At 52.0% G+C, this 24,489-nt stretch overlaps 2 protein-coding genes across 2 annotated transcripts in view; both read left to right on the top strand.

The window, feature by feature from the left end:
- The window catches only part of LIN52 (lin-52 DREAM MuvB core complex component), a 142,863-nt gene extending 142,575 nt beyond the window's left edge, over positions 1-288 (top strand). Inside the window, exon 8 of the transcript XR_013331757.1 lies at positions 235-288. The gene's annotated coding sequence lies outside the window, so the exon portion shown is untranslated. The remainder of the gene's footprint in view (positions 1-234) is intronic.
- A 2,301-nt stretch (positions 289-2,589) lies between these two features.
- Positions 2,590-17,741, top strand: VSX2 (visual system homeobox 2). The gene is made up of 5 exons (XM_077750647.1): positions 2,590-2,659; positions 3,248-3,332; positions 7,067-7,190; positions 16,402-16,582; positions 17,341-17,741. Exons 1-5 carry the CDS (start codon positions 2,590-2,592, stop codon positions 17,721-17,723), a joined length of 843 nt encoding a protein of 280 aa, XP_077606773.1. The 3' UTR covers positions 17,724-17,741.
- The last annotated feature ends 6,748 nt before the right edge of the window (positions 17,742-24,489 follow it).

Genomic DNA, 24,489 nt, shown 5'->3' with positions numbered 1-24,489 from the left:
GGAGACAAGAAAGCAGTGGATCTAGATTCCATTCAGCCCTTGGTGGCTGCATGTTCCTGGGGAGGTGACCTAGCCTCTCTGAGGTTGCTTCCTCACCTGGACACATTTTGATGATACACATCTTTCAGGGTAGTGGGGAGGATGCATTGAGACAATGTCAAAAAGCCCAGAAATTAATACATGTTCATCATATGTCAGTTAAGTGAGTCAGAATCTCTCTTGTTTTTCTCCTAGCATCAGCCCCTTGATGGAACAAAGAAAGTGGAATGTCGAGTCCAATGTCTGATGACAGGAGGGTGACAGAGGAGGGCCTCTGGGGCTCTCTGAGGAGACCCTCAGGAGAACTGGCCAGCACAACAAAGGAGAAGGCTTACTCTCAAGGGGGAAGCCCAAAATACACAAGAGCATTTAAAAAAGTGAAACACGTTCATGGGTGACAGATTCATAATGGGATTATTGATTCAAACACACATCCTTTCTCTGCCTTGCATTTCCCCCTCCTCCGTCCAAAAATTGTTGCTGACGGCTGGATAGTGACTCAGGGAGGTGGATTGCAGGGGGAGAAAAATGACTTGGCTACAGCTGGTGCTTAAAATGACCAGCACCACGGCAAAGGAGACAGGTGGCTTGCAGCCTCTCCAGGTCTCCCTCCCTGAGCCTTACTGTCATTTGTCATAAGGAGGACAGAATCCCTGACCTGTCAGAGAAGTTGAGTGGGTTCAGTGTGGTGAAGGGTCTGGCAGCCATTCATAGTAGTAATAATAATAGCCATGATATATTGAGTCCCCAGGGTCAGGTGCCATGCTAAGTGCTTTCAAAATATCACCTCCTGGGCGCCTGGGTGGCTCAGTGGGTTAAGTATCCGACTTCGGCTCAGGTCATGATCTCACGGCTCGTGGGTTCAAGCCCCGCATCGGTCTCTGTCCTGACAGCTCGGAGTCTGGAGCCTGTGTCTCCCTTTCTCTCTGCCCCTCCCCTGTTCGCACTCTGTCTCGCTCTCTCTCAAAATAAAACATTTTTAAAAAATTAACAACACCAACCACAACAACAAAAAACACAAAATATTACCTCCTCCAGTCACTCCATGAAAGCTGCGACTGGCTCTGTCCTGGTCACTACCGTACCGCCAGTCTCAGGTACTACACACTCCTGCAGGATGATAATAGTAACCAACACTCACAAGAAATTTACTTTGTACACTCACAGTATAGCTTTTTGCACCTTTTCCAGAACTGTACATGTCTAATCTTCCTGACAATCCTAAGCAGTAGGTTCTACCATTATCCTCATTTTATGGTGAGGAAACTGAGGCACAAAAGGGAGAAAGAAGTTGGGTAACTTTCCCAAGGTCACCAAGTAAGTGATAGAGTAGGAGTCTGAAGCCAGGCAATCTGGCTCTAGAGCCCATGCCCTCGACCGCAGTGCTAACTAGGGGTTCAGGGGGTGCTCACAAGTCCCAGTATTAGGCTGTTTTGTGGGTAAAGCAATCGAAGCTAAGAGAGCATTTAATGGTTGGCTCAAAGTCACAGAGCTGCTGGGCAGCAGACCCGGGACTTGGATGCAGTGTGAGCTAGATGTCTCCGAAAGGGTACACTTCACTCCTCTCACCTCCAACCCCCACATTCGGACACATGCCCACCCCCACCAACAATCTGTCAGAAGTTCAGTCAGGGTGGGACTCGCTTCAAGCTGACACTGGGCCCTCCTACCTGTTGCCTTTGGAAGCGTGCCTCTCAGAGGGCATGGGGTTGCACCCAACCCCAACCTCCTAGGTCAAGGTGGTAACTATCTCCCTGGGAGAGGGGACTGACAGCTTCAGATAGAGGGTTTGGTCAAGAGAGTTTTCCTCCTCATCTCCTGGCAAGAGGTGAGCTTCCATCACTCACACACTTGCTTTCGATCACTCACGTCCTTGCCCATAGGGTGGCATCTGGCTCATCATGGATGTCCCATGATAAGTAAGCGACATGACAGACGCCATTAACGTTAACATCCCCATTCATCCTTCCAGGGTAGGCTGACATGGAGAGGAGGCCAAGAGAGGGATGAAGTCAAAAGAGAACAGCTTTTGACACCAGGTTCCCTTGAGGTGGAGTCTGGCCTCTGCTGCTTACTAGCTAGGTCACTTGGGACAAGGTACCTAACCTCTCGGGGAAGCTAGGTTTCCTTATTCAAAAAATGCAAACAGAAAGCCACTGCTTTGCACAACTTCACGGGGCACCACTCCCATCCCCCATCTTGAGGATACCTCAAGATGGCATATCTTTGAGCCTGCGCCTTACAAGTGAGAATAGCTATGCCATGTGTGTCAACAATACTCAAAAAAAATAGAAAGGAAAGGAAAAGAAAGGAAGGGAAGGGAAGGGAAGGGAAGGGAAGGGAAGGGAAGGGAAGGGAAGGGAAAGGAAAGGAAAGGAAAGGAAAGGAAAGGAAAGGAAAGGAAAGGAAAGGAAAGGAAAGGAAAGGAAAGGAACCCAAGAATAGCTATGTCAACTTTCAGTTGTGAAATCAAGACACTAAGAGGGTTTCTTATGCAGACAGAAGATTATGTCACATAAAGTGGCTGAGCAACACAGGTGCACAGTAGGTATGACACTATTATGGGATAAGGAGGCAGGCCTTGGAGTGAACAGTGTACCTCTCCCAGACACCTCCCATGGTGAGAAATATCCCAGCCTAGTTCCAGCTCTTGTGTGGACCAGGCCACAGTGAGTGGAGACCCATCTCATAACAGCCATGATAGACCCCTGTGAGGTCTCCTCTTACCTCTCAGTTTGGTCTCATGCCAACCACAAAGGGTACTAGAGCCTGGCAGTAGGCTGGGTTAGCAGGTTTCAATTTATTTGGGGCTTTGCAGCTGACTGGCCAAGAAATCCTGAATGGAATCTCTCCCCCAGCCTGGCTTTCCAGTCTTGGCCTAAAGAAACTTACCCTGTCTTTATCTTGCTTTATAGGGTGAATTTGATTCAAGAAATATTTAAAGCAATCAAATCAACCAACTTTATTTGTGAAACAAGGAAATAAAGGCTTACTTCTCTTAAAAAGGANGGGCCGGCCCTGCGACCCCCTGGGGCTGCCTCGCTCCACGGCCGCGTCTGCCCCAAGCGCGGTGGGGCCTCTGCCTCTCTTGCAACGAAATCTGTTCAAAATCTGCGGATTCGGGCGCCAGCGCGGGTACAGCCAGCCGGGGCTTAGGGATGGGGNCGCGCCCCCCATCCTGCCGCATGTGCCTCCGCCCGCTTTTCAGATTCTGAAGATGTTTCCTCCAGCGACCGAAAAATGTCCAAATCGGCTTTAAACCAGACCAAGAAACGGAAGAAGCGGAGACACAGGTAAGGCCCCCGAGGCGCTCTCTGCTGCCTCTTCTGCTCACCCACCCCCTGCCATGTCCCATTTGGGGGTCGGGTCGCTCCGACCCTATTTTCGCCGGCTCCTGAGTTGAAGCCTGAGGCTGCGCCAGGGCGGGGAAGCCGAACGTTATTTGGGGACATCCGCCCGGGACACGGGGTGAGGATGGTGTGTGGCCTCTGGGGAGGCGGCATGGGTCCGGCTTTTTCCTTCGGGAGATAGGAAAGGCCAAACCCGAACCAGAGAGGGGCAGACGGCCCCCAGATTCGATTCCTGCATCAGCGCCTTCGGAGAGCCAAGATTACCTCCCGCCCACGCCGGTCCCTCTGCCCTCTCCACCCCCACCCCCCACCCCGGCCCGAATTCTTCGGCAGTCCCTGTCCGCTCTGCCACACCCCTGTTCTTCGGGTCCCCCGTTCCCAAAATCTTGAGCGTGATATCTGCACTGATGGGAATTTTTCGTTAGGCTTCTGCTCTTTTGTGAGCCTGAGAGAGTCTCTTCCCTTCCCCCAGCCTCAGTTTCCTTGTCTGTAAAATGGGGAGGGAAAGTGTGTGCACTGGATGATCCCGGTACCTCCAGCTGGAGTGGAGTGGGCTGCATTAGGGCACAGGCTGAAGAGAGCATTCCAAAAAAATATGTCTTCAAATTGGCATTACTGGCACAGTTTTAAAATGTAATAGGTGCTGAAAGGTAATTCCTGAAAAGTAAACTGTCCCTGTCCCCACCGCAGACTCTTCATTCCTGTCCACAACCACACCACAGACACCGGTCCCTTGTAGGAATATATGAGGAGGTTTTTAAGGAAATAGAGAAGCTATAACCAAAAATCTGCCTGACTTTCTGCAAGTGCTGCATCCAGATTCCTTCCCTGTGCTCACCCTCTGGTCTGTTTCCCCAAGTCTCTCTCTGAGCCCCAGTCTAGGAGGGGTGTCCACAGGGTTCTACTGACTCTCGGGACACTTCTCCCCTGGGGGGGCTCTCCTGCTGCCTTCCACCCCATCCACTTCTCCCCAATTTGTTTTCAGCATCTTGGCACTCTTTCTCGGCGTACTTTTCTGCGTTTTCCTCTTCCTTAGCCCTTGAAAACTCCACTACTGGCTCCCACCTTATAAAATGGCTTTTCCTGTCCTCTAAGACCCCAATAGGTTCCGGCCAGAATGAGGGTGAACTTTGACTTGGTTTCTCAGTAACCCCAGCGGTTTTGTTTTGTTTAGCTTTGTTTTGTTTTAAACGGAAGCATTGATCCTGGGTCATTTTGTACATTCGTTCATCCAACAAATATTCATTAAAACGTCTTTCAATGCACCCATCTCATGCTGGTCCCAGGGTGGGCAATCCTGTCGGCCTCCCGGAGCAAGGACAGACACGGGGACGAGGGAGGGAGGACAGTTCAGAGTCGGGGCTGCACTGCTTCTGTGCTGTGGGAAGCGGGGTTCACACAGCAAGGAGGGCCCTGGAAAAAGCATCCTCTGGGTGCCAGAACAGTGCTTCCATTCCAGGACACGTCCTTGTGTGGCACCTGGAGCTGGCTGACCCACAGCCCAAAGTCTATGCTTAAGGCTCCTGACTCCTTCTCTGACACTGTCCCCACTGAGGAGATGTTTGGGAGCTTTGGGGGCTTCTCAGGGAGACGGTATAGCTCGCCACCTGCCCTAGGTTTTCAGGTTACTTCTGGTTCGTGAAGGGAGCAGATTATTAGAGATATTAGAATGGTGGCTGATTGCCAGTGCAGCTTCTAATTAGTAAAAAATGTTTTTTCCTGAACTTCTCTCATTTGGGGGTTTCAGGTAAGAGACCTTAGAGTCTGGTGATGATAGACGGGCATCTCTTTTTCTCTCTGAAATGTGCTGGGCTTGGAGAGGGGACTGGGGATGGAGCGGCAGCCTTAGGAGTCTCTCGGATTTTGCTCGTCTCTGTACCAGGAAAGCACAGCTCCGCAAGCAGGATGCAGTGGGCACCCGAAGGGACTGGGATTCTGCGTAAAGCAAGGAGCGGGGTTTGGATCACACTTTGGGATGCGGGAGGCTCCCTGGAGAGCAGTCCGTATCAACACAGGGATTTGCTCTGAGGCAAGAATAAGTGAAAGTTTGCGGGATTTGAGATTTTGTTTTGTTTTATTTTTCAATGAGAGCTCTCCCAAGCAGCGGCTGGCACTTGAATGGTTCTAAACCTCTAAATCTCTAAATCTCTCTTCTTTGGCTTTGACCAAGCCACAACACCTGTGTGCCTTGGTTTCCCTAGTTTTGAAAAAGACTTGCATATTTTGATTGTTTATTTTGACGATCTCTTCCGGGGGCCCTGAAGTAAGTGACAAGAACAAAATAGAAACCAGCAGATCTTCAAAATTCTGAAGAATTCACTTTCTGTATACATAAACATTCCATTCCCCCCTCCCAAGAGAATAGGAGAAACGATTTAGAATCAAGCCAGTCATTTTCTATAAAGGGCAGAATCTTTCTTCCTCACACATTCCCTTCATCATCCCCCAAGATATTAAAGCCAATGCCAGCACAAGGACCCAGTGGGGCTTACACCTGTACTTTTTCCTCCTGTTGGGTGAGGATAAGAGTGAGGGCATCCTTGCAGGATTCTAAACCCATGTGCTGGTCCCAGGGTCAGATCCCAGAGGCTCAAGCAAGGAATGTACCATTTTTACAAATGGGTTTGTGGAATCTGGACTATAAGGTCTGAAAAGAGAATTTGTGCCTGTAAGTGGGTGTGTATCGTTCATGGAAACAAGGAGGGATCTATGAAGCCCCTGATAGTGGAGGTAAAATTTTGTGTTGGACCGTATTCATTTGCATATTGTCCAGGGGTGAAAGAAAGGATGTAGCTTTTACCAGATTCTTAAAACAGAATACGACCCAAACAGGTCGACGGAAACTGCTCTGTGGGGAAGGGGGGGCTGTGTAGGTAGGCTCTCTCAGAGTGAGAGTGACCCGAATGGAATGCCCCAGCCATGGGATGCCCCCTTGATGAATGGCTGAGGCTCTGTGTGAGAGGGTTGGGGGTTGCTCCTGCTCTTCTGAGCACCGGAAGTGGAGGGGGCTTGTGGGCGGGGCTCTAAGAAGCTAGTAGATATTGATGCTGGCAAGGGAAGGGGCAGGTAAGGAGGGCAAGGTGTCGGGGTGCATGAGGGGGTGGGAGATTCAGTTCTCAACTGTACAAACACTGGGGTTGCAGTTGGATTTGACTTTCTGGTGGGTCTTTGAACTTGGGTGTCATTAAAAGATCAACTACTAAAAAAAAAAAAGATCAACTATTGTACTACTTGCTCTCTGTGAGAGGAAACTGGAAAGCAGGTCCCAGTGGGCCACAGGCTTTTATTTATCTGGTGAGTCCCTCACTCCGTGCTTAGGAGGAAGAAGAAGGGCTTGCTGCAGTTTTCTAAAAATTTCTGAACACCCTTTCCCCCAAATCACTTCTAGAAAGATTCCCAGTATGAAATGCCACTGCTGTTATGAAATAATGCCCTCTCAAGAAGGGCATGGTGGATCCTTGGTGTTGAATGAGGATGCGTCTAGAGGGTTAAGCCATGAGTGGGTGTAAATATATGTGAGCGTGAGCATGCGTGTGTGAAGGAGTGTATGTCTGATTGTGCCGAGCCAGTCTGTGTCTGGGATCTGTCCAGGTGGCAGAGTGGAGGTCCATTCTGTCCTCTCTGGAACAGTGTCTTTCCGTTTCTGGGTCCTGAGTGTATGGTTTTGCTCCCCTCAGGACAATCTTTACTTCCTACCAGCTAGAGGAGCTGGAGAAGGCGTTCAATGAAGCCCACTACCCAGATGTCTATGCCCGGGAGATGCTGGCCATGAAAACGGAGCTGCCAGAAGACAGGATACAGGTAGCAGAGCCCCAGGTCCCTCTCTCTCTTTCCCAACTCTCTGAGGCATTGACCANTTATGAGTCCTTATGAAGAACACTTCATGTAAGCTGACAGGTATTTGCTGAACACTCACCCATGTGAGGTGGGCACTGTTGGGGACAAGAGACTTGGATGACATGGCCTGGCCTGCTGTTCCAGACCGTAGGCTTCCTGAGGAGTATGTCAGGCAGAACGTGAAGGGGCCTGTGGTGGGAAAAGCAGTTCTGGGTGGGTCATGGGTTCTCAGCAGGGTCTCTGTTATGGTTGATATCTCTTAGGACAGCTAGATGTCTGCTCCAAGGCCAGAGGTGGGGAGAGGGGGAGAGGGGCTTCTAGCCCTGACCCCATTCTGTTTCCCTTTCTTCCCCTCCCTTGACCCATGAAGAAAAGGTGGCCCCTCCCTTTCTATCTACTCCCCACCATGTCCACCCACCGGAAGCTTCTTCTTCCTCTCACAAATGAACAGCTGGCCCGGCCCTGGGATGTGGCTGGGGACTTGTGCCTGTCAGTGTGGCTTTGTTTCTTAAAGATTTTATTTTTAAGTAATCTCCACACCGGACGTGGGACTTGAACTTACAACCCTGGGATCAGCCCACTGACTGAGCGAGCCAGGCGCACCTCTCCTAGAGAGTTTTGTGGCCTAACAGGCCACTGGTCTGGACGGAAGGGTTCTCAGCTATGGTGGGTGCAGGGCTTCCTTTCATCAGCAGGGAGACCTTCCCAAAGCCAGAAATCACCAGGTGGGCAGGAGCGGGGCTGCTTAATGGTTTCTCTAGGAGACAATGAAGTCTGATGGTTTTCTAGGCAGGGCCTCCATGAGGCAGAAGTGAGTGAATTCCTAAAACCCCTCCCAGTCAAGAACCCTGGGTCTCCGGGGTTCCTGCGGGGAGAAGGAACCAGATAAGTTGTGGGTTGTTTTGTGTTCTCTCACTGGACAACCAGAGGATTGGAAATGAGACATGAGCTACTTTTCCAGAAGAGTCTTCCTCTCCCCTGGAAAGTGATATGGAATTTAGACGTTGGCGCTAACAATAAGCTCAATTACTCATAAGCAGATTATCTGTTTGGTGCATTATCCATGGTGGCCTGGATCCGTCATCCACCCCCCGCCCCCGCCCCGCCAAGTGGGTTCCAGTGGGGGAAGCCTGGGTGTGGATTCTGAATTGTGTGTGTGCATGTGCGCATGCATGCGTGTGTGTGTGTATGTGTGTGTGTGTGTATGTGAACCAAGGCCCAATCCAGGCAATGTGTAGTGGTCACCCCTACCTGGCCTTCATTAGCACAAAGTTGGCTTTTACGAGTGGCTGAAGTGGGGTGGAGGGCTGAAAAACTCCCCTGCTGTCAGGCCTTGCATTTGTACCACTGACCAGTAGAAAGGAACAGCTGTCTCTTGCGGCGAGTTGTCCTAAAATCTGTTTGGCTGTGGTGGTGGTGGTGGTGGTGGTGGGTGGGGGTATGTGAGGGATTCTGGGGAAGGCTCTTCCTTAGCTGCTGCTGCATTGCTGCATTGCCACAGATGCAATGTTGCCTGGGAGCCCGGGGGCATCTATCCGGTGGTGTCTGAAGCCTCAGGAAGCAGCAAGAAGGAGCTAGGGTGTGGAGTAAGTGATTGCCCTTGGGACTGTGAGGATTGTAGAAACGGAAAAATGGAGACAAGTATCTCTTAGTCTTTGAGCACCACAGGGTTCTTTGGCTAAATGCTGCTCCAGAAGGTGTTTGTGAGCTGTAAAATATCCTTGCAGGAAAAAGTCTTAGCATTATCAGCGACAATCACAACTAAGTTTCAGAGCAGTTTCCTTGTGGCAGGTGTTCTGAATACACGCACAGGACAGGGGAGGAGGTATGGTGATTAGGGGCGCTGTTTCAGAGCCAAACACCTCCTGGCCTCACCGTTCCCAGCCTAGTGACTGGACAAGTTACTTCACCCTGCAGAGCCTCTGGTTCCTGTAAAAGGAGGGATGATGGCAACACCGGCCTCCTATGCAGACACCATGCGCCGTGTGTAATGAGTTCCGATGATGCCTGGCAAGTGCCCAGTGCTCGCTCCATATCAGCGCTGATCTCATTAAATCCTGGTAACTACTGAGGAAGCTGAGGAAGCAGAAGCAAAGCAACTTGCCCAGGGCCACACAGCTAGTAAGTCTGGGGCACAGGGTTCAAACCTGGGTCTGCGTCTAAAGCTTTAAAGTTCAGCACCTACCTCTTGAGTTTGAAGCCTGTGCTTTGACTTGAAGTTGGGGGAACAGAGATGGTTTGAGGTCAGGTGGGGACCTGTATCAAACCTTCTTTATAAAAATAACCAGTATTGAGTGCCTGGGTGGCTCAGTCTTGATTTTGAGCCAACTCTTGATTTTGGCTCAGGTCATGATATTGCAGTTTCGTGAGTTCAGGGCCCGCATTGGGCTCTGCGCAGGCAGTGTGGACTCTAATGGGGATGCTCTCTCTTCCTCTCCCTCTACCCCTTCCCCACTCACACTGTCTCTCAAAAAAAAAACAAAACCAACATTTTTTGAGTATCAGACATTATTCTTAAAAAAAAAAACCTCAAAAACACTCATAAAATTTTTTTAATGGGCATATTCTTGTATATAAGTTCATGGTTTGGTATCTCTGACTAGTGCTCTTTCATTCTGCCTTTTTTTTTTTTTTGGTTTTATTTATTTTGAGAGAGATAGAGAGCAAGTGGGAGAGGGGCAGAGAGAGAATCCCAAGCAGGCTCTGCACTGTCAGTGAAGAGCCCCTCTGTGAGATCATGACCTGAGGCAAAATCAAGAGTGGGATGCTTAACCGACTGAGCCACCCAGGTGTCCCCCATTCTGCCTCTTTTAAAGGGATCTCTGCCCAAGGTTAGGGAATGAAGTTTTAAGGGATTTGATTCCAGAAGATAGAAGATGTGCCTTGACGGGAGAAGGCTGCAGGTGTCTCGGCTTGGGACATTTATTAGCATCCCAGGGCAGGTTTGGAAGACACCCCTGCTGGGCTCCCATGCCAGGCCGTCCTGATTTAATTGGTCTGGTGTGGAGCCTGGGTTTTTGCATGTTTTTAAAGCTCTTCAGGTGATTGTGGGCAGCCAGAGTAAAAACACTGGGACAGAGGCTCAGGAAAGGAGCTTTCTGCGTTTTAAGTGGGTTAACATGAGTGGAGGGAAGCAGAGTTTGGGGTGACAGGGCGGGATGAGGAACAAGATGACCTGTCGGGTGTGCACGGAAGGATGCTGCCTGGGCTACTGGGAAATGTGGGCAAAGCCGCCCCCTACTGGACATCAGAGGCTGCAGCAAGGTCCAGCTTCTCTGAGCCTGGAGCTGGGACAGGAAGGGAGATGCTGAAATATGGTGTCAGGAATGCTGAGCGCATGTGGAGTGTTAGGTCACTAAATCACTGCAGCAATGAGCCCAAATTAATCAGCTTCCAGCCGCAGGAGAGAGGAACGAAGCCGGGTGGATGTGATGGGAACTGCCACATGGCCGACAGAGCCAGGCCCAAAGGTAGGAGGCAAGTTTGAAGGGCGGGGCCTGGGGGGGGAGGGGAAAGTGCCCAGAATGGGGAAAGAGCATCCATTGTACAAGATGTCTCCTTTAGGAAACATCCTGGGAAAACCACAGGGGGGTCTCCTGGGAGACCTTTGAGAGAAGGAGCCCTGGACATGTTTTCCGGTGGGAATGCAAAGATGGGAGCTTACAGGACAGGAGCTGTGTGCTGACAAGACAAGCCACCAGCACAACCACAGCTGCTCACGATGGCCACCCACACAGTGAGAGAAGTTGCTGACACGGCTGCCTGGTCTGCTCCGAGTGCGGCCTATGGCAGAAGAGCACCTGTTTGGCAAGTACCCCTCGCCAGGTCCAGTCTATCCTTGGAGGCACAAACTCTTGGGACCCTTTCTGCCAGTCGTGGCACCTGCCAGACCAGTTCTTGACAGCCAGAGGCATCCTACTGGGCTTTCTGAGTGCTGCTGGGACACCACCTCTGAGGGGAAACGCACCGGGAAACCCGGACCCTTTCCCAAGCCAGAAGCTCTTGCCTGGAGTGCCAAACCTCGTAACCGTGGGTGTCACTTTTGGGTCCCTTCTCAGGCAGTCAGAGCCCTGAAGTGTCAGGCAGGGCTCTGGTCCTCATTGTGACCTTTACGGAGGTTCTGCTGAAGAGTTCCAGACCTGACTGTCACATGAAAGGGCCAGTCTCTTCTAGACAGTGGACAGCCAGGAAAGTGAAGGAGCGAGAGACTCAAGGAATAATCAGGGCTCGCCAGAACCAAGAGACCAAGTAGGGAAAAGGGCCTAAATGCTTAGAAGGAACCTCAGAGGTGGGAGCGGGGCCAGGAGGGACCTGGCTTTATGTAAAAAGTTTTTCACTGAGCATTTGCTGGAAAGCAGAGCCTCATCTTGCTGCACGTTTTCCACAGAATTCATCAGGCCAGTGTTTTTAGTTATTATTATGTACCAGGCATTTCCCATGCACTGTTACATTCAATTTCCATAACAGACCTTCAAGAGGGTGGTATTACAGGACAGAGGAGGCACTCAAAATTTGAAGGGCTAAGAAATGCACCCAAGATCACCAAGACCCGTGCAGACAGAGCAAGGATCTCCAGCCTAGCTCCTGATCACAGCCAGTTTGCGGGAGCATTAGTGAGTGTTCTTTTGCATTTGAGCCTCAAGGGCCTGCAATACCTTGGGCATGTGCTGAGACTCGCTGGGAAATCTGTTGGGCCCTCTGGATGCCTAAGGGGAAAGCAGAGGCTCTCTGTATTAAAATCACACAGCGAAGGTTAGTTCTGTGCCTCTGCCCCTGCTTCTGGAGTTAACTATTATTTGTCGGGCCGGCCTTGCTAAAGGGCATGCAGAGGAGGCCAGAGGGGCAAGTAATGCTGTTGATTAACATGCCCTTTGGGCAGACTCCTGCTGATTTTCTGTGCCTCTGTTGAAATAACAAGTTGCACTTTCTGAACACCTTCTGTGTGATAAGCATGGATTTTAGGAACTTTCACTTATTTCATTAAGCCTCAGAACAACTCTGAAAAATAGATATTATTTGATGTGTGAAGAGACAGAGACTGAGAGAAGGCAAGTAACTTGCTCCAAATCACACAGCAATTGTTGTCCCAACTGGGAATTGCAGTTCAGGACTGTCTAACTTCAGTGCTTCTCGTACACGTCAAAGTTCTGTACACATGCTGGTTGCTTCCAGGAAGGGAAGAGAAAGGCAAATATGAAGAGTGGTTAGGGTTAATGCTCATTCCTTGGCCACTTCCCTCCAAGGCACCACCACCACGGTATCCCTGCCAACTGCCCTAAAAAGAAATTGTTTTGGCTGTCCAGGTTTCCTCCATAAATTGGAGCAGCATCTGGTCTTTGCAGAGAGCCAGGCATTCCAGGAGCCCATAACCGAGGGTCCGAATGACTCCTGGTTTGAACCACCAGCTGGCACCGACTCCCCTGGGGATGTCTGTGGGCAAAGTCTGATCTGCCGACCCGTTACTCATTTGCCTAAATTAGGAGACCCAGGAAAATGGTTCTGTTTATAGGCCCCAGAGATAATCTGAATCCCAAGTCTGCACCCCTTTCTTTAGTGTTCCAATAAAAATGCTGTTTCCATGTGAGAGCCCTGCACCGTGCCAGCTCCCGCCCTTCCCCGGCCCCAAAGCACCAGTGTTCATGGAATCCAGAGGAAGCCAGAGCACTGCATCTTCCCAGGCATCCACCCTGGGGCAGGTGGGGTGTCTCTGCCTTGGCATACTCCACAATCCCTTCTCCAGAATCCGTAACTCCAAACAACGCTGAAAACTGTGTTCTTTCCTAAACGTGTCATCAAAACTCACTAATGGCAAAAACCAGAGCCAAATTTAGGCTCTTTATTTATCCCTTTTAATATGAACATGCATATGCTTTGCTGCAGAAATCCAAACTAGTGAGTTTGATTACGGATGTGCTGCTGCAGCAGAATGCCATGTAATGTGGTATACGCATCTCATTTTCTTTCTAAAATCCAAACCATCGTGGAGTCTAGCTGCATGAGTTCCAGTTAAGGCATTGTGGTCTTGTTGTTTTAAAATGCACTGTATTCAAAAAAGGTCATCTCCTGACCAGGAAGTAAATGTCTTACTTAGATTCATAAAGAAAGCCTTCCCAACCCTCTGTGTTCAGACTCGGTGCCTCATTCCATCACCAAAGGCTTCATTCTTCTGCAGTCTCTGAGAGATGGATGAAACCAGAAGTCACTTATGCTTTTACGTGGATTAGTCCTTTTAGATTTTTCCTCCATGGGACAAGACAGCTTGAGACAACTGAGTACTTGGAGAGGGCCATGGAGTGCTACTGGGAAGGAAGACGGGACAGGACAGAGGTCTCAGACAAATTGCCGGCACTGAGTTTGGCAGATAGCCGGGCAAAGCGCCCGCAGGACAGACAGGTGGCGCTGGCGAAGGATCTAAACAGCTCAGAGCCAGGCCAGGATGATGGGCGAGGTAACCTGGGCTTGCACTGCTGATCTCCGCTCTGTAGCACACGAAGTGCAGTCATCTACTGGCTTTTAAATTGCATAAACCCTTTCCTTGGCAGGGGTCACTCCTGGCTGTCTGGGTCCAGACATTGGCTTCGCAGCTCTCCAGGAGGGCCCAAGTAGGAACAGCAGGTGCCAAACTCAGTGGTGGCAAAGGTGCAGCTCGCTGCAGGCGGCGCCACCCACGGTGGAACGAGAGGTAGTTTTCTAATTGTGGGTGGCGAGGCCCAGGGCGTTTTGAGCCTCTTCTCTCCCATTTTTATGGGTTCTTGGTTATTTACAAATGGAGATGTTTCAAAGCAGGGTCACACACATTTGGGTCTATTTAAAGGTGTGCATGGAACATGTGGTCTTTCCGCAGCCCCGCAGAGGATGTCTGTGACCGCAGGGCTTTGGGATGTTGTCAGGAGGCGAGGCGGGGCTGTCGGGGCGCCCTCTGCTGGACGCGGCCGGCCGCGCTCAGCAGTAGACTTCGCGGCTACCTGGGGCCGCCGGGGCTCTCACTGCGCCGCATAGCGGCCGCGGCGGGAACGGCGGGGGCTTGCGGATCCGAACCCCCGCCCGGGCCTCCCGGCGGCGGCGGAGGCAGCAAAGGGTTAAACTGTCAGCGGCGCGATGTTAAACAGGTGTCAAAGGCGCCCCATATATCTGCAGATTGAAATCAAATTCTTTGCCGTATAAAAAGATAAATTACCCAGGCGCTGCCGCGCGTCCCACTCATCACGCCAGCGCCAGACGGCAAGCAATTTTTTTTTTTAATGTGCTAACGACCTAATCAAGCAATCAAGTCGGAGAAGATTGCAGAGTGACCCGGGCAGCCATCTGCCGGCGAGCCCCGCATTCATTTCCCGCGCCCCCGCGCGGGGTGGGGGCTGGGGAGGGAGCTGCCGGGGGGAAGAGGGGAAAAAATCCTAAACAAATTAACACCCAATTTTCCCCGTCTAATTAGTTAAATGAGAAGTGTTTGGGGTCCCCCGGGGAGGGGGAGCGACTCGCGGCGCGGCTCGAGCTGCCTCCCCAGCATTAATTAGTGCGGGTCAATGCCGCGGCTCCCAAGAGAGCAGCCGCTTTAATTTCCCGTGATATTTCAGTGCCTGAGGCCCATCGATTCAAACAGAAATTAACTTATTTTTCAATCAGCCCAGGGCTGCCCCTGGGGGTGACTCTTCTTTTGCCGCCTCCTGAATAGAGCTGGAGCAATTTTTCATCAAAAGCTGAAACCTCTGCCTCTGGGGGCGGGGGAGGGGCCCGGAGGGAAGGGCGGGAGACCCGGCCGAGGCGAGGGAATGGAAATCGCAGAGGAAACTAATAGATTTTCCCCGTACCAGCCTCTGTCTTTCCCTCAGCCCCCCTCCCCCACTTCCCGGGGCGCCTTGGGCATCTCGCCATCCCGGGGGTCAGGACCCGGAGGGACTGTGAGGGGACAAAAGGGGGCCGTTGGCCGGGCCTGGGATCCTTCCGGCGCCCACTGATTTTTCCGGGGCCTCTCACCTGCTTGAGGGACAGAGCAGCTGTGTCCAGCGCTGACTCCTGGCAGCTGCCGGAAGTCTCAAAAAAGCTGCTTTGGGAGATCAAGAAATCTCCCTTCCCCCAAGCATCAGCCTGGAGGGCTATGGATACCCCAAGGGTACCCCATGCCCTGTACCAGTGAGTTTTGGGGCCAGAGAAACAGTCTTTAGGGTTCCTCCCTACTGCACCCTTCTAAATCGCCACCCTCCTTTCTCTGCACACCAGGAGAATTTTGTCTTCCTTCCCTGATTGAGGGATGAACTCAGTCTGGCTCCCCTAAATGTCATTCAGGGTTAGATCCAAAACTGAGGAGAGCGGGTGAGTGGAGGGCGTGAGGGCAGAGGAGGATTTGGCCAGGATTGGGCAGAGAAAGGGGGCTGCCCCAGGCCTCCTGGAAGTGTCCCTGAGGCTTCCTGATACCAGGATGCAATGCCCTTTGCTGCCGGAGTCCACACTCCCTCGCTTCCAGGGCTGCTCTGGCCTCTGACGTTGTGGTAGAGAGGGAGCCCTGGACAGGAGGTGCAGCTACTCTGGCTCCTGGAAGGAATTTGTCCTTTTGTGAGTCACAGAGAGATTCTGTTTATATGCTGCAGGCATAAACTCTCGCAAGAGAGCTACCGGAGTGGGGCTTCTCAGAAGCAAAGTGAGGACCATGCTGGGGGGCTGCCCACCTACAAGACCCTGTCATGGAGGCCTCTATTCCGTCACCTTAGAACTGCTTCGATTTAAATAAGAAAAAGAGGGGCACCTGAGTGGCTCAGCACGTTGAGCGTCTGACCTCAGCTCAGGGCATCACCTGGGTTCTCAGGTCTAGCCCCGTGGCATCAGCATCGGGCTCTCTGCTGTCATTGCAGAGCGTGCTTTGGATCCCCTCTCTCCCTCACTCTCTGCCCCTCCCCTGCTTACACTCTTTTCCTCTCTCAAAAAGAAAAAATAAAACATTAAAAAATAATAATAAAAGAAAAAAGGGGGAAAAAGGACTCATTTCATCCATGGGGTCCTTACAGGACTAGGTGTCCTCATTTTGGGCACTCGGAGCCTGGGGGACCCCGGGGGCACCATGGGCTGGGTGAGCTTAAGGACACCCTGCCCGAGGGACCAGGGGATGCAGCTGCCAGCAATCACAGGGGTGGGGACCTTCCTGGTGGGCACACGCCTCTGACCTGTGCATCCTCACCTGCAGGTCTGGTTCCAGAACCGCAGAGCCAAGTGGAGGAAACGGGAAAAGTGCTGGGGCCGGAGCAGCGTCATGGCGGAGTACGGGCTCTACGGGGCCATGGTGCGGCACTCCATCCCCCTGCCTGAGTCCATCCTCAAGTCCGCCAAGGATGGCATCATGGACTCCTGTGCCCCGTGGCTGCTGGGTAAGAGCCCGCACCCTCCTTGGGGTCCTGCCCCTGCGGTGAGGAGAGCGGGCTCCCTGGAGAAGGGGACAGAGCCCCAGAGCAGGGAGGCCTGGCCACAACAGCCTAGCAGGACACAGGCACTCCAAAACAGGCCTCCTAGGGTCCCTTAGGAGACTCAGAGGGCAGATTGGGCCCAGCGCTTGGTGTCTATCCCTTGCGCCCCCTGTTGGGTGGCTGGGACTCTCATCCCTGCCAAGCCTTGGACTGTGGGTTCTTTTGTCCTCTGCTAAGGGCGTGGCTGTCGCCCAGGGTCTGTACCTTCCTCTTCCCTTGGCCAGAGGTGGGCTTGTGGTGAATGAAACAGCCCCTCTTGAGGGTTGAGGGGACCCCTAGGTCCCTCTGCCCCCCATTCTGGTTTTTCCCAAAGACTTCTTCCCCCTTAAATCTCTCCACTTGCCGTCTTCCCTCACCTGCCCTCAAGGCCTGCGTCTGGTAGCAGCACCAGCTTATCTTGGGGTTCTCGGATCTGGAATCCTGGGAGGGAGAGATGGGGGAGCAAGTGCGATGCTTGGGAAGGGACAGAGCAGGCTGCCCAGGGGCCAGGTGCCGGGGGAAAGCCCCTCTGCAGTCCTGGTGCCCGGCTGCTGGTGTGCAGCCCCTTGCCCTGGCCTCCCTCCCGCCGCCCCGGCCCCTGGGACTCGCGTGACTGCGGTGTGTGAAGTAAGGCTTTCTGCTTGTCCTTAATTCTGGCCTCTCTCTATCTTTGCCGTTTTCAGTTCAAGATGGCTTTCCCAGGCGCTTTTCTAAACCCGAATACCAACAATTCTTTCTAGGGATGCACAAAAAGTCGCTGGAGGCAGCAGCGGAGTCGGGGAGGAAGCCCGAGGTGGAGCGCCAGGCCCTGCCCAAACTCGACAAGATGGATCAGGAGGAGCGGGGCCCCGACCCCCCAGCGGCCATGTCCCAGGAGGAACTGAGGGAGAACAGCATTGCGGCGCTCCGAGCCAGAGCTCAGGAGCACAGCACCAAAGTGCTGGGGACTGCGTCTGGGCCTGACAGCCTGGCCCGGAATACCGAGGAGCCAGAGGAGGAGGAGGCCATGGACGAAGACAGGCCAGCGGAGAAGCTGAGTCCACCACGGCTTGAGGACATGGCTTAGATCAAGGGCACGCAGATACCGGAGCCCCAGGACTCTGCTCTCCTCGGGCCTGTGGTGTTGGGGGGCGTGTTCTCTGAGTCAGGGCCCAGGTCTGGTCTCTGGCCGCCCTTCCCCGGCCCCACAAGCCCTCATTCAGGCACAACTCAGTTCTGGCCTAGACTCTGGGCCGTGCTGAGACACCCCCCATCTAGTCTAGACCTCTCCAGCATCCTCCTCCTCATCCCACCAGCCCTGCCTCAGAAGCCTTCCTGCTGTCCCAAACGACCCCTTCAAGCCGCTTTCACTCAATCCCTTGGCGACTCTCACTGTCCAGACCCACCCCTTGCTCTCTGTTCTCTTGCTTGAAAGAACCTCCCCTTCCCAGCTCTACACCCACTATGGATTCTGCTCTGGCCGGGCCCAAAGCCCATGACTGCAGACTCATCGCCTGCCATGGCGTTGATGGGGATGGGGGACCCGCACTCTAGCACCAATGTCCTGAGCCCCCCAGTCTTCAGCAAAACTGGGCTCACCAGCCCTTTCCTTCCTGAGGGCCTGGGCCTGGGCCTGGGCCTCTGCAGTGTGAGCGACTGCCCCCGAGGCCCAGGCACAATGTCTGCCCCACCCCATTGCTGGGGCCCACGTTCCAGGTTAAACTTGGAAGGACTCAGCCTGAATCCCTTGGCCCCCCTCTGACCCATGCCCTCCATGGTCACCTTTGGGAACCTGCCAGCCCTTTCCACACCCAGCCCGCCCCACCGGTCCCCCCAGCCTGGGTCCCAGCACCGCATGTGGCCATGTACGATGCCTGTAGAGTCCCGGGCCTGTGCCCTGCAGCCGGGCGGTACCTGTCACAAATGCTGTGCTCATGGCACTGTTGGGGAAGCCGAACTCTTACCCGGAGCCCCAGGGCTTGTGTTCTGAAGCATCCTGCCCCCCCTTGTATGATGCCTGTGACTCTGACTTGCTGTGCAAGACACCCTTCTAGAGCTTCTTGCCGTGTATCGGTTCGCATGTGTCCTGCCTTGGAGCACCCCAATCCAGCCATAAAATGAACACATAAGAAGCCACAGATCTTGACTCAACTTTATCCAGACCATCCCTGGGAGGCCAAGCGTGGAGTGGGCCTGGGGCTATCATAGGCATCAAGGAGTGGTCCCGAGAAGGGTACGAGAAAGCGCTCAAAGGAGAGCAAAGCAGGAGCCAGTGTTAACTCAAACTAAGCAACAGGCACCATACTTCCATGTCAGGTGTATGTGTGTTGTCCGTCCCCTAGCATAGGATGGACATAGTGACCTTGTAGGAATAGGGGACAGGGAGCTTCTTCTGTCTGCTGAGAGGAACTGTCCATACGGACGGGCTCCCTGCAGCTGCCCCCAGGCCAGACGCATGTCTCCCTCACCCCCTTGACATTTCCCTCTACCATGCCTCCCCCCCCTTGCAGGGAATACCTCGAAAGAGGAAGATCTGAGACAGTGCGTTGGGGTTTTAATTCTGTATCAAAAGTTGATTTCTTCCTCATTCTGTTCCTGGAACTCCCCCCTCTTCTTCTTCTTGTCTTTGTCCCCAGTTGGTTTGAAGTGTTAGACTGTAGCCCCTGGAGTGTAAATACTGTACATAGAACGGGAAGAAAGAAACTTGATATTGAGGTGTTTGAAATATGGAACTGTAATAACTTCTAGGTATTCTAAACCTGTGACTTCTGTGCCATTTTCTGTAAAGATGCAAATAAGAATAAAATTGATGTAACAAACGTCAGGGGAGGGAACCGAGAATCCCCCATGGGTGAGGATGGTGGATATATGGGTAGCGTAAAAAGTAAATCCGTGAAGACGTTTTTAAGTCAAAATGACCAGATTCCTCTTTTGAAATTACTCCAATTGTAATGGCATAGTGGCCTGCCTGTCTCCACTGAGCTGACACCACCTTCGAGTGACATTTGTCCCTGTGATTTGGGACCCTTCTCCACTGCAGACACAACTGAAATATCCCAGCCATTGAGCCCCTAAGTTCTTACCGACAACTGCTTCCTGCTCCCCACACAATGGGTTAGTTAACCTTTCCCCCTGGCACTTAACTTCCTTATTTCCTTCACACTTCATCCCACCTTAGCCCCAAGAGTATCGACTCTCTCCTTTTGTGTACACACGTGCACTCTAAAATCTTGCCTACAACCCAAGCACAACAACAACACGTGGGAAAGGCAGCCATCTCTGGATTTAAAAGTCAAAGAAACCTGAGCTAAATCTTGTCGAAGAGACAGGAAGTGAATGAGACGCAGCATGGGGAAGGACTGTACGAAATAGCCTGCAGACAGCTGCGACCCATGGGCTCCACGACGTGCTGGATGTAATGACAAGATGCGAGAGAGGAGGGAGCAGACCACGTAGGTTATATTTGAGCTTTGGGCTCAAGAAATCTCATAAGATTGTTTCAAATTGCCTTGAATGTGAAACTCCCTCTCAGAAGAGATTTTTTTTTCTGGTGGGCCATCATCAAAGGAGAATGACAGGTGGTCAGTAGTCCCTGCACCCTGTATTGGGAGCCGATATAATCTTCCTGGACCCCGATCCTTGAGGGCACACGTGGGAAGTCTCTAACTTCAATGTGGTGAAGGGAAAGATCCGAGAGTCTGGCTTCAAGTGCTGCCCGCACAGCTTCCCTGGGCCTTTTCTGAGCAAGTCCGGTCCCTACAGGACTCACTGTGGCCGTTGGCCTAGGAATGCCCTTCCCCCCCCTGCCTGCCCCCACCACTCCAGGAGATGCACTGCCATTTACCCGACAAGCCCCCTCCTCCCTGGAGCCTTCTTGATCCTCCAAGGAGAGTTTATAGGAGAGTTCTTTCCTAGATCTTGAGCACTCCTAGACATTCCTCCATTATGGTACGTGTGGGATTTTGTGTAATTTTTTATTTATGAGTCTATCTTCCTCACAATACTGATTTCTTCAACGGTGGGGATTATATCCTGTTCATCTTTTAGCCCCAGGAACCATCAAAGAGCCTGACAATCTATCGTGGAATGAATGAATGAATGTTCTTCCTCTAACTCATCGATGTATTCAATCTTTGAAAAACCTTTACTGAGAATCTACTGTGTACCCAGCAGTGGGGCAAGGCACTAGGGATATAGTGGTGGCCAGAGCAGTCTTGTTTGGAGGGAAAGCTGGATAGAATTCAAGCAATCACATAAGTAAAATATCCTAAGGCCTGCAAATGTCCTAAGGCCTTGGAGGCATGAGATGAGGGGCCACAAAAGCAGGTCTTCAGGACTTGAGTCAAGGTGTTGACCTCTGTGCCTCTCTGTGTCTGTCCCTCCAGGGTCCCAATGTTGCCCAGGAGCCACCCTTTGCTCCCCCCCCCCCCTCAGTTAGATCCGGGGAACAGCTGGGACACTCAGAGATTTGGGAGATGGCAACCACCCCAGGGGGTTTCCTTGGGAAGACGCATGCTGCTTTCCTCAGAGGGACCTGCAGACAAACCCGCAGGCAACCAGTGAAGGGAGAGCTGGGGACACTGCAGAGAGAAAGCAAAGGCCCAGGAAGGAAGGGCTTGGACAGCCAAGGGCCGAACAAAGGGAAATCCTGCTCCAGTGCTGACTGCATCCCGGGAGGGACTTCTCCCCAAGGACCCTGCAACCCAGCACCTGGAAGGAAGACTTTTTTCCAGGCTCCCCAGGCCCAACAGGCTGCCTACCGCGGGCTGCATGTGCCAGGAGGAGCAAGAGAGTGACCTAAGGGCAAGGGACTGATTTATGATGCTGCTTGGAGCTGCTGAGCAGGCCTGACAGGGATAGATGAGGCGTCTGGCTGGTGGCAGGAGGTCGGAGGGACCTCTGGGGCCTGGTCTATCCAGTCTCCTCTGTCTCGTGTACGCCCAGCTCACCAGGGACCTTAGAGTCTTCCTTCTACTCCCACCAGAGCTGCAGGGCCCTCTCCTCCCCGATCGCCCTGGGGACCTGGGGGCGCGGCACCTGGATCATCAGCTGTAGCAAAGGTTCAGCACTAATGGCAGCTGTTAATCCTAGGGAACCTGGTGATGGGTTTATGGGAACTCTCTGTGCTCTTTTCACCATTTTTCTATAAATCTAAAATTATTGCCAAAAAATTAAGTTTATTAAAAAAAAAAAAGATAAACTGTGGGGCGCCCAGGTGGCTCAGTCGGTTGAACATCCAACTCTTGATTTTGGCTCAGGTCCTGATCTCACAGCCATGAGATCGAGCCTGGAGTCTGGCTCTGCACTGACAGCACAGATCCTGCTTGAGATTCTCTCTCTCCCTCTCTCTCTCTGTCCCTCGCTCGTGCTTGCACTTACTCCCTTTCTCAAAAATAAATAAATAAATAAATAAACACGAAAAACAAAAATTTTTTAAAAGATAAACTAGTTTGTTTTCTAGAGGGAAAACAACAGATGGCCCCTTTGGGTTAGAACATTCCCTCTCTCTACCCCAGGGCTCCGTTTACTGAGCGTCCCCATTCCCGATCTCCCCAAGCTCACCCAGACACCCAACACCCACCTTCTGAGGAGGTGAAAACGAGTCAAGAGCCACTGGCCTCAACTGGTTCTGTCTCCTGTTGTTTCCTCAAGTCAGGCAGCAGTGATGTCACTGGGTAGTCACAGCTGAGTGGGCCCAGCAGCGATCTGCTCCATTAACTTCTCAGATCAATCCTTCCAATGCCACCCCTTCTCAGCGAGCCTCAGCCTTCTCCCCTGCCAACGCCTAGCCTCTGAGGCAGGACCCCCTCAGCTTTACCTGCAAGACTCTGCTCTCAATTTGGATTTCAGGGAGTCTGACACAGGAAGGGGCGGGGAGTGACGAGGTCCTGTGAAGCAGCAGAATGGCACAAGGTGTCCTGTGTGCCCACACAGGTTGGTATTCACCTCTCAGCCTCACTTGGTGCTCAGGAGGCCAGAGAAAAAAAGGACTGACCAGGGGTGACCGTGGGAGGACTCAGATGGGAGAGGGAAGGAGAGGAAAAGTTCACCTATTTCCTGCTCACAGCTCCCGTGAAGTAGACCAGGGCCGTTCTTACCTGCCCAGAAGTAGAAACAAAGGGTTAAAAGCCAAATCTGGGCTCAGGCAACAGAACTTCGCAGGTGAGATGATTTGATTGATGGGCACATTTATGAACAAGATGTTAAGTGCTGAGCTGAACAGCAATAGATACTGGAGAAAGTTTGAGGACAAGCACACCCTCTAACGAAAGTGCCGCTGTCTCCTCCTCACACACTTCTGTCTTCCATGATGTCCTGTGAGCCGTCTACCTGAGGATTCTAGGAGGAGCAAGAGCCCAGGAGGAGAGGAGCAGAGTTGCACAAAAGGCAGGAACGGACCTTCGCTGCAGGGATCACTCCTGTCTGTCTGCCAGCCCCGCCCCCCCCCCCCCCCGCCCACNCCCCCCCCCCCCCCCCCCCCCCCCCCCCCCCCCCCCCCCCCCCCCCCCCCCCCCCCCCCCCCCCCCCCCCCCCAGGCCAGGAGACAGCCCCTGGAGCAGAGCGCCATCTAAAAACAGGAGGGACACCAAGGTGGACCCAGGACACCCAAGTTGAAGTACAGCCTCTGCTCTTCTCTTAACTTCTTCAACACTAGCGCTCGGGGCTACAAATCTGCAGTCACGTCAGGATCTCGCAGGGATGGTGTGAAGGGTCGGTGAGAAGATGAGTTGTAACCCACCCCAAGTTCCTCTGCCTGATGCGCAGCAGAGACCCTCACCCAGGCGGAAATGCACAGCAAGAAAAGTATCTATTTCCGAGGCAGCCCCCTCCTCCAAAGGAGGAAACTCAGGGAAATTAAAAGGCAAATGAGAAAGGTCTGGGTAAAAAGTTGCAGTTGAGGGTAGTTCCATTTACCCTTTAGTTATTGGTTTCAAAATGCTGTGCACTAAACTCTTATTTCTTCTCTTATTAAGTTTCTATTAAAAGTTTTTTTTTTTCCTGGGGTGCCTGGGTGGCTCAGTCGGTAAAGTGTCCAACTTCAACTGAGGTCATGATCTCGCGGTTTGTGAGTTAGAGCCTTGCATTGGGCTCTGTGATGACAGCTCAGAGCCTGGAGCCTGCTTTGGATTCTGTGTCTCCCTCTCTCTCTGCCCCTCCCCCACTTATTACCTGTCTGTCTGTCTCTCTCTCTAAAAAATAAATTTAAAAAGATTTTCCACCTTCTACCCTTTTTTCAGGGAAGGGGACCTTGACTAATTTCTTGAGTTGAACACTTATTCATTTTTAATTTTTCTTCTTTATCAATACACTTAAAATCATACATTTCCAAGTTTCATTGTAGTTGCATCCCAAAAGACTGTAGAGCTTTCATTATTTTCAGTTTTACATATTTACTAAATTGATTTTTTTCACTTCTGTATATTTTATTTCATTTTTTAAATGTTTATTTATTATTGAGAGACAGAGAGAGAGACAGAGAGAGAGAGCGCATGAGCTTGGGAGGGGCAGAGAGAGGGGGAGAAACAAGATCTGAAGCAGGCTCCAGGCTCTGAGATATTAGCACAGAGCCTGATGCAGAGCTTGAACTCACAAACCACGAGATCGTGACCTGAGCTGAAGTCAGATGCTTTTTTTAAAAAACTTTTTTAATGTTTTATTTATTTCTGAGAGAGAGAGAGAGAGAGAGAAGATCATGACCTGAGCCGAAGTCAGATGCTTAGCCGACTGAGCCACCCAGGTGCCCCATCACTTCTGTATATTTAAAAAATTTTCCAGCCATGTGGTATTTTTGTGGGGGAAGACATTATCTCTGTTATTGACTTATAATTTTATTATATTGTGATCAGAGATCA

Source organism: Crocuta crocuta, unplaced genomic scaffold (genome assembly GCF_008692635.1).
Source record: "Crocuta crocuta isolate KB4526 unplaced genomic scaffold, BGI_CrCroc_1.0 scaffold186, whole genome shotgun sequence".
NCBI classification, from domain to species: domain Eukaryota; kingdom Metazoa; phylum Chordata; class Mammalia; order Carnivora; family Hyaenidae; genus Crocuta; species Crocuta crocuta.
The sequence above is the reverse complement of the archived record's forward strand: the minus strand, read 5'-3'. Positions and strand labels throughout refer to the sequence as shown.

Excerpts from the sequence above, each read along its gene's own strand:
- VSX2 (XM_077750647.1), top strand. The coding sequence starts at position 2,590 with ATGACACTATTATGGGATAAGGAGGCAGGCCTTGGAGTGAACAGTGTA. Across the intron at positions 3,333-7,066 it reads CGGAAGAAGCGGAGACACAG|GACAATCTTTACTTCCTACC; the intron begins GTAAGGCCCCCG and ends TGCTCCCCTCAG. Across the intron at positions 16,583-17,340 it reads CTGTGCCCCGTGGCTGCTGG|TTCAAGATGGCTTTCCCAGG; the intron begins GTAAGAGCCCGC and ends TGCCGTTTTCAG.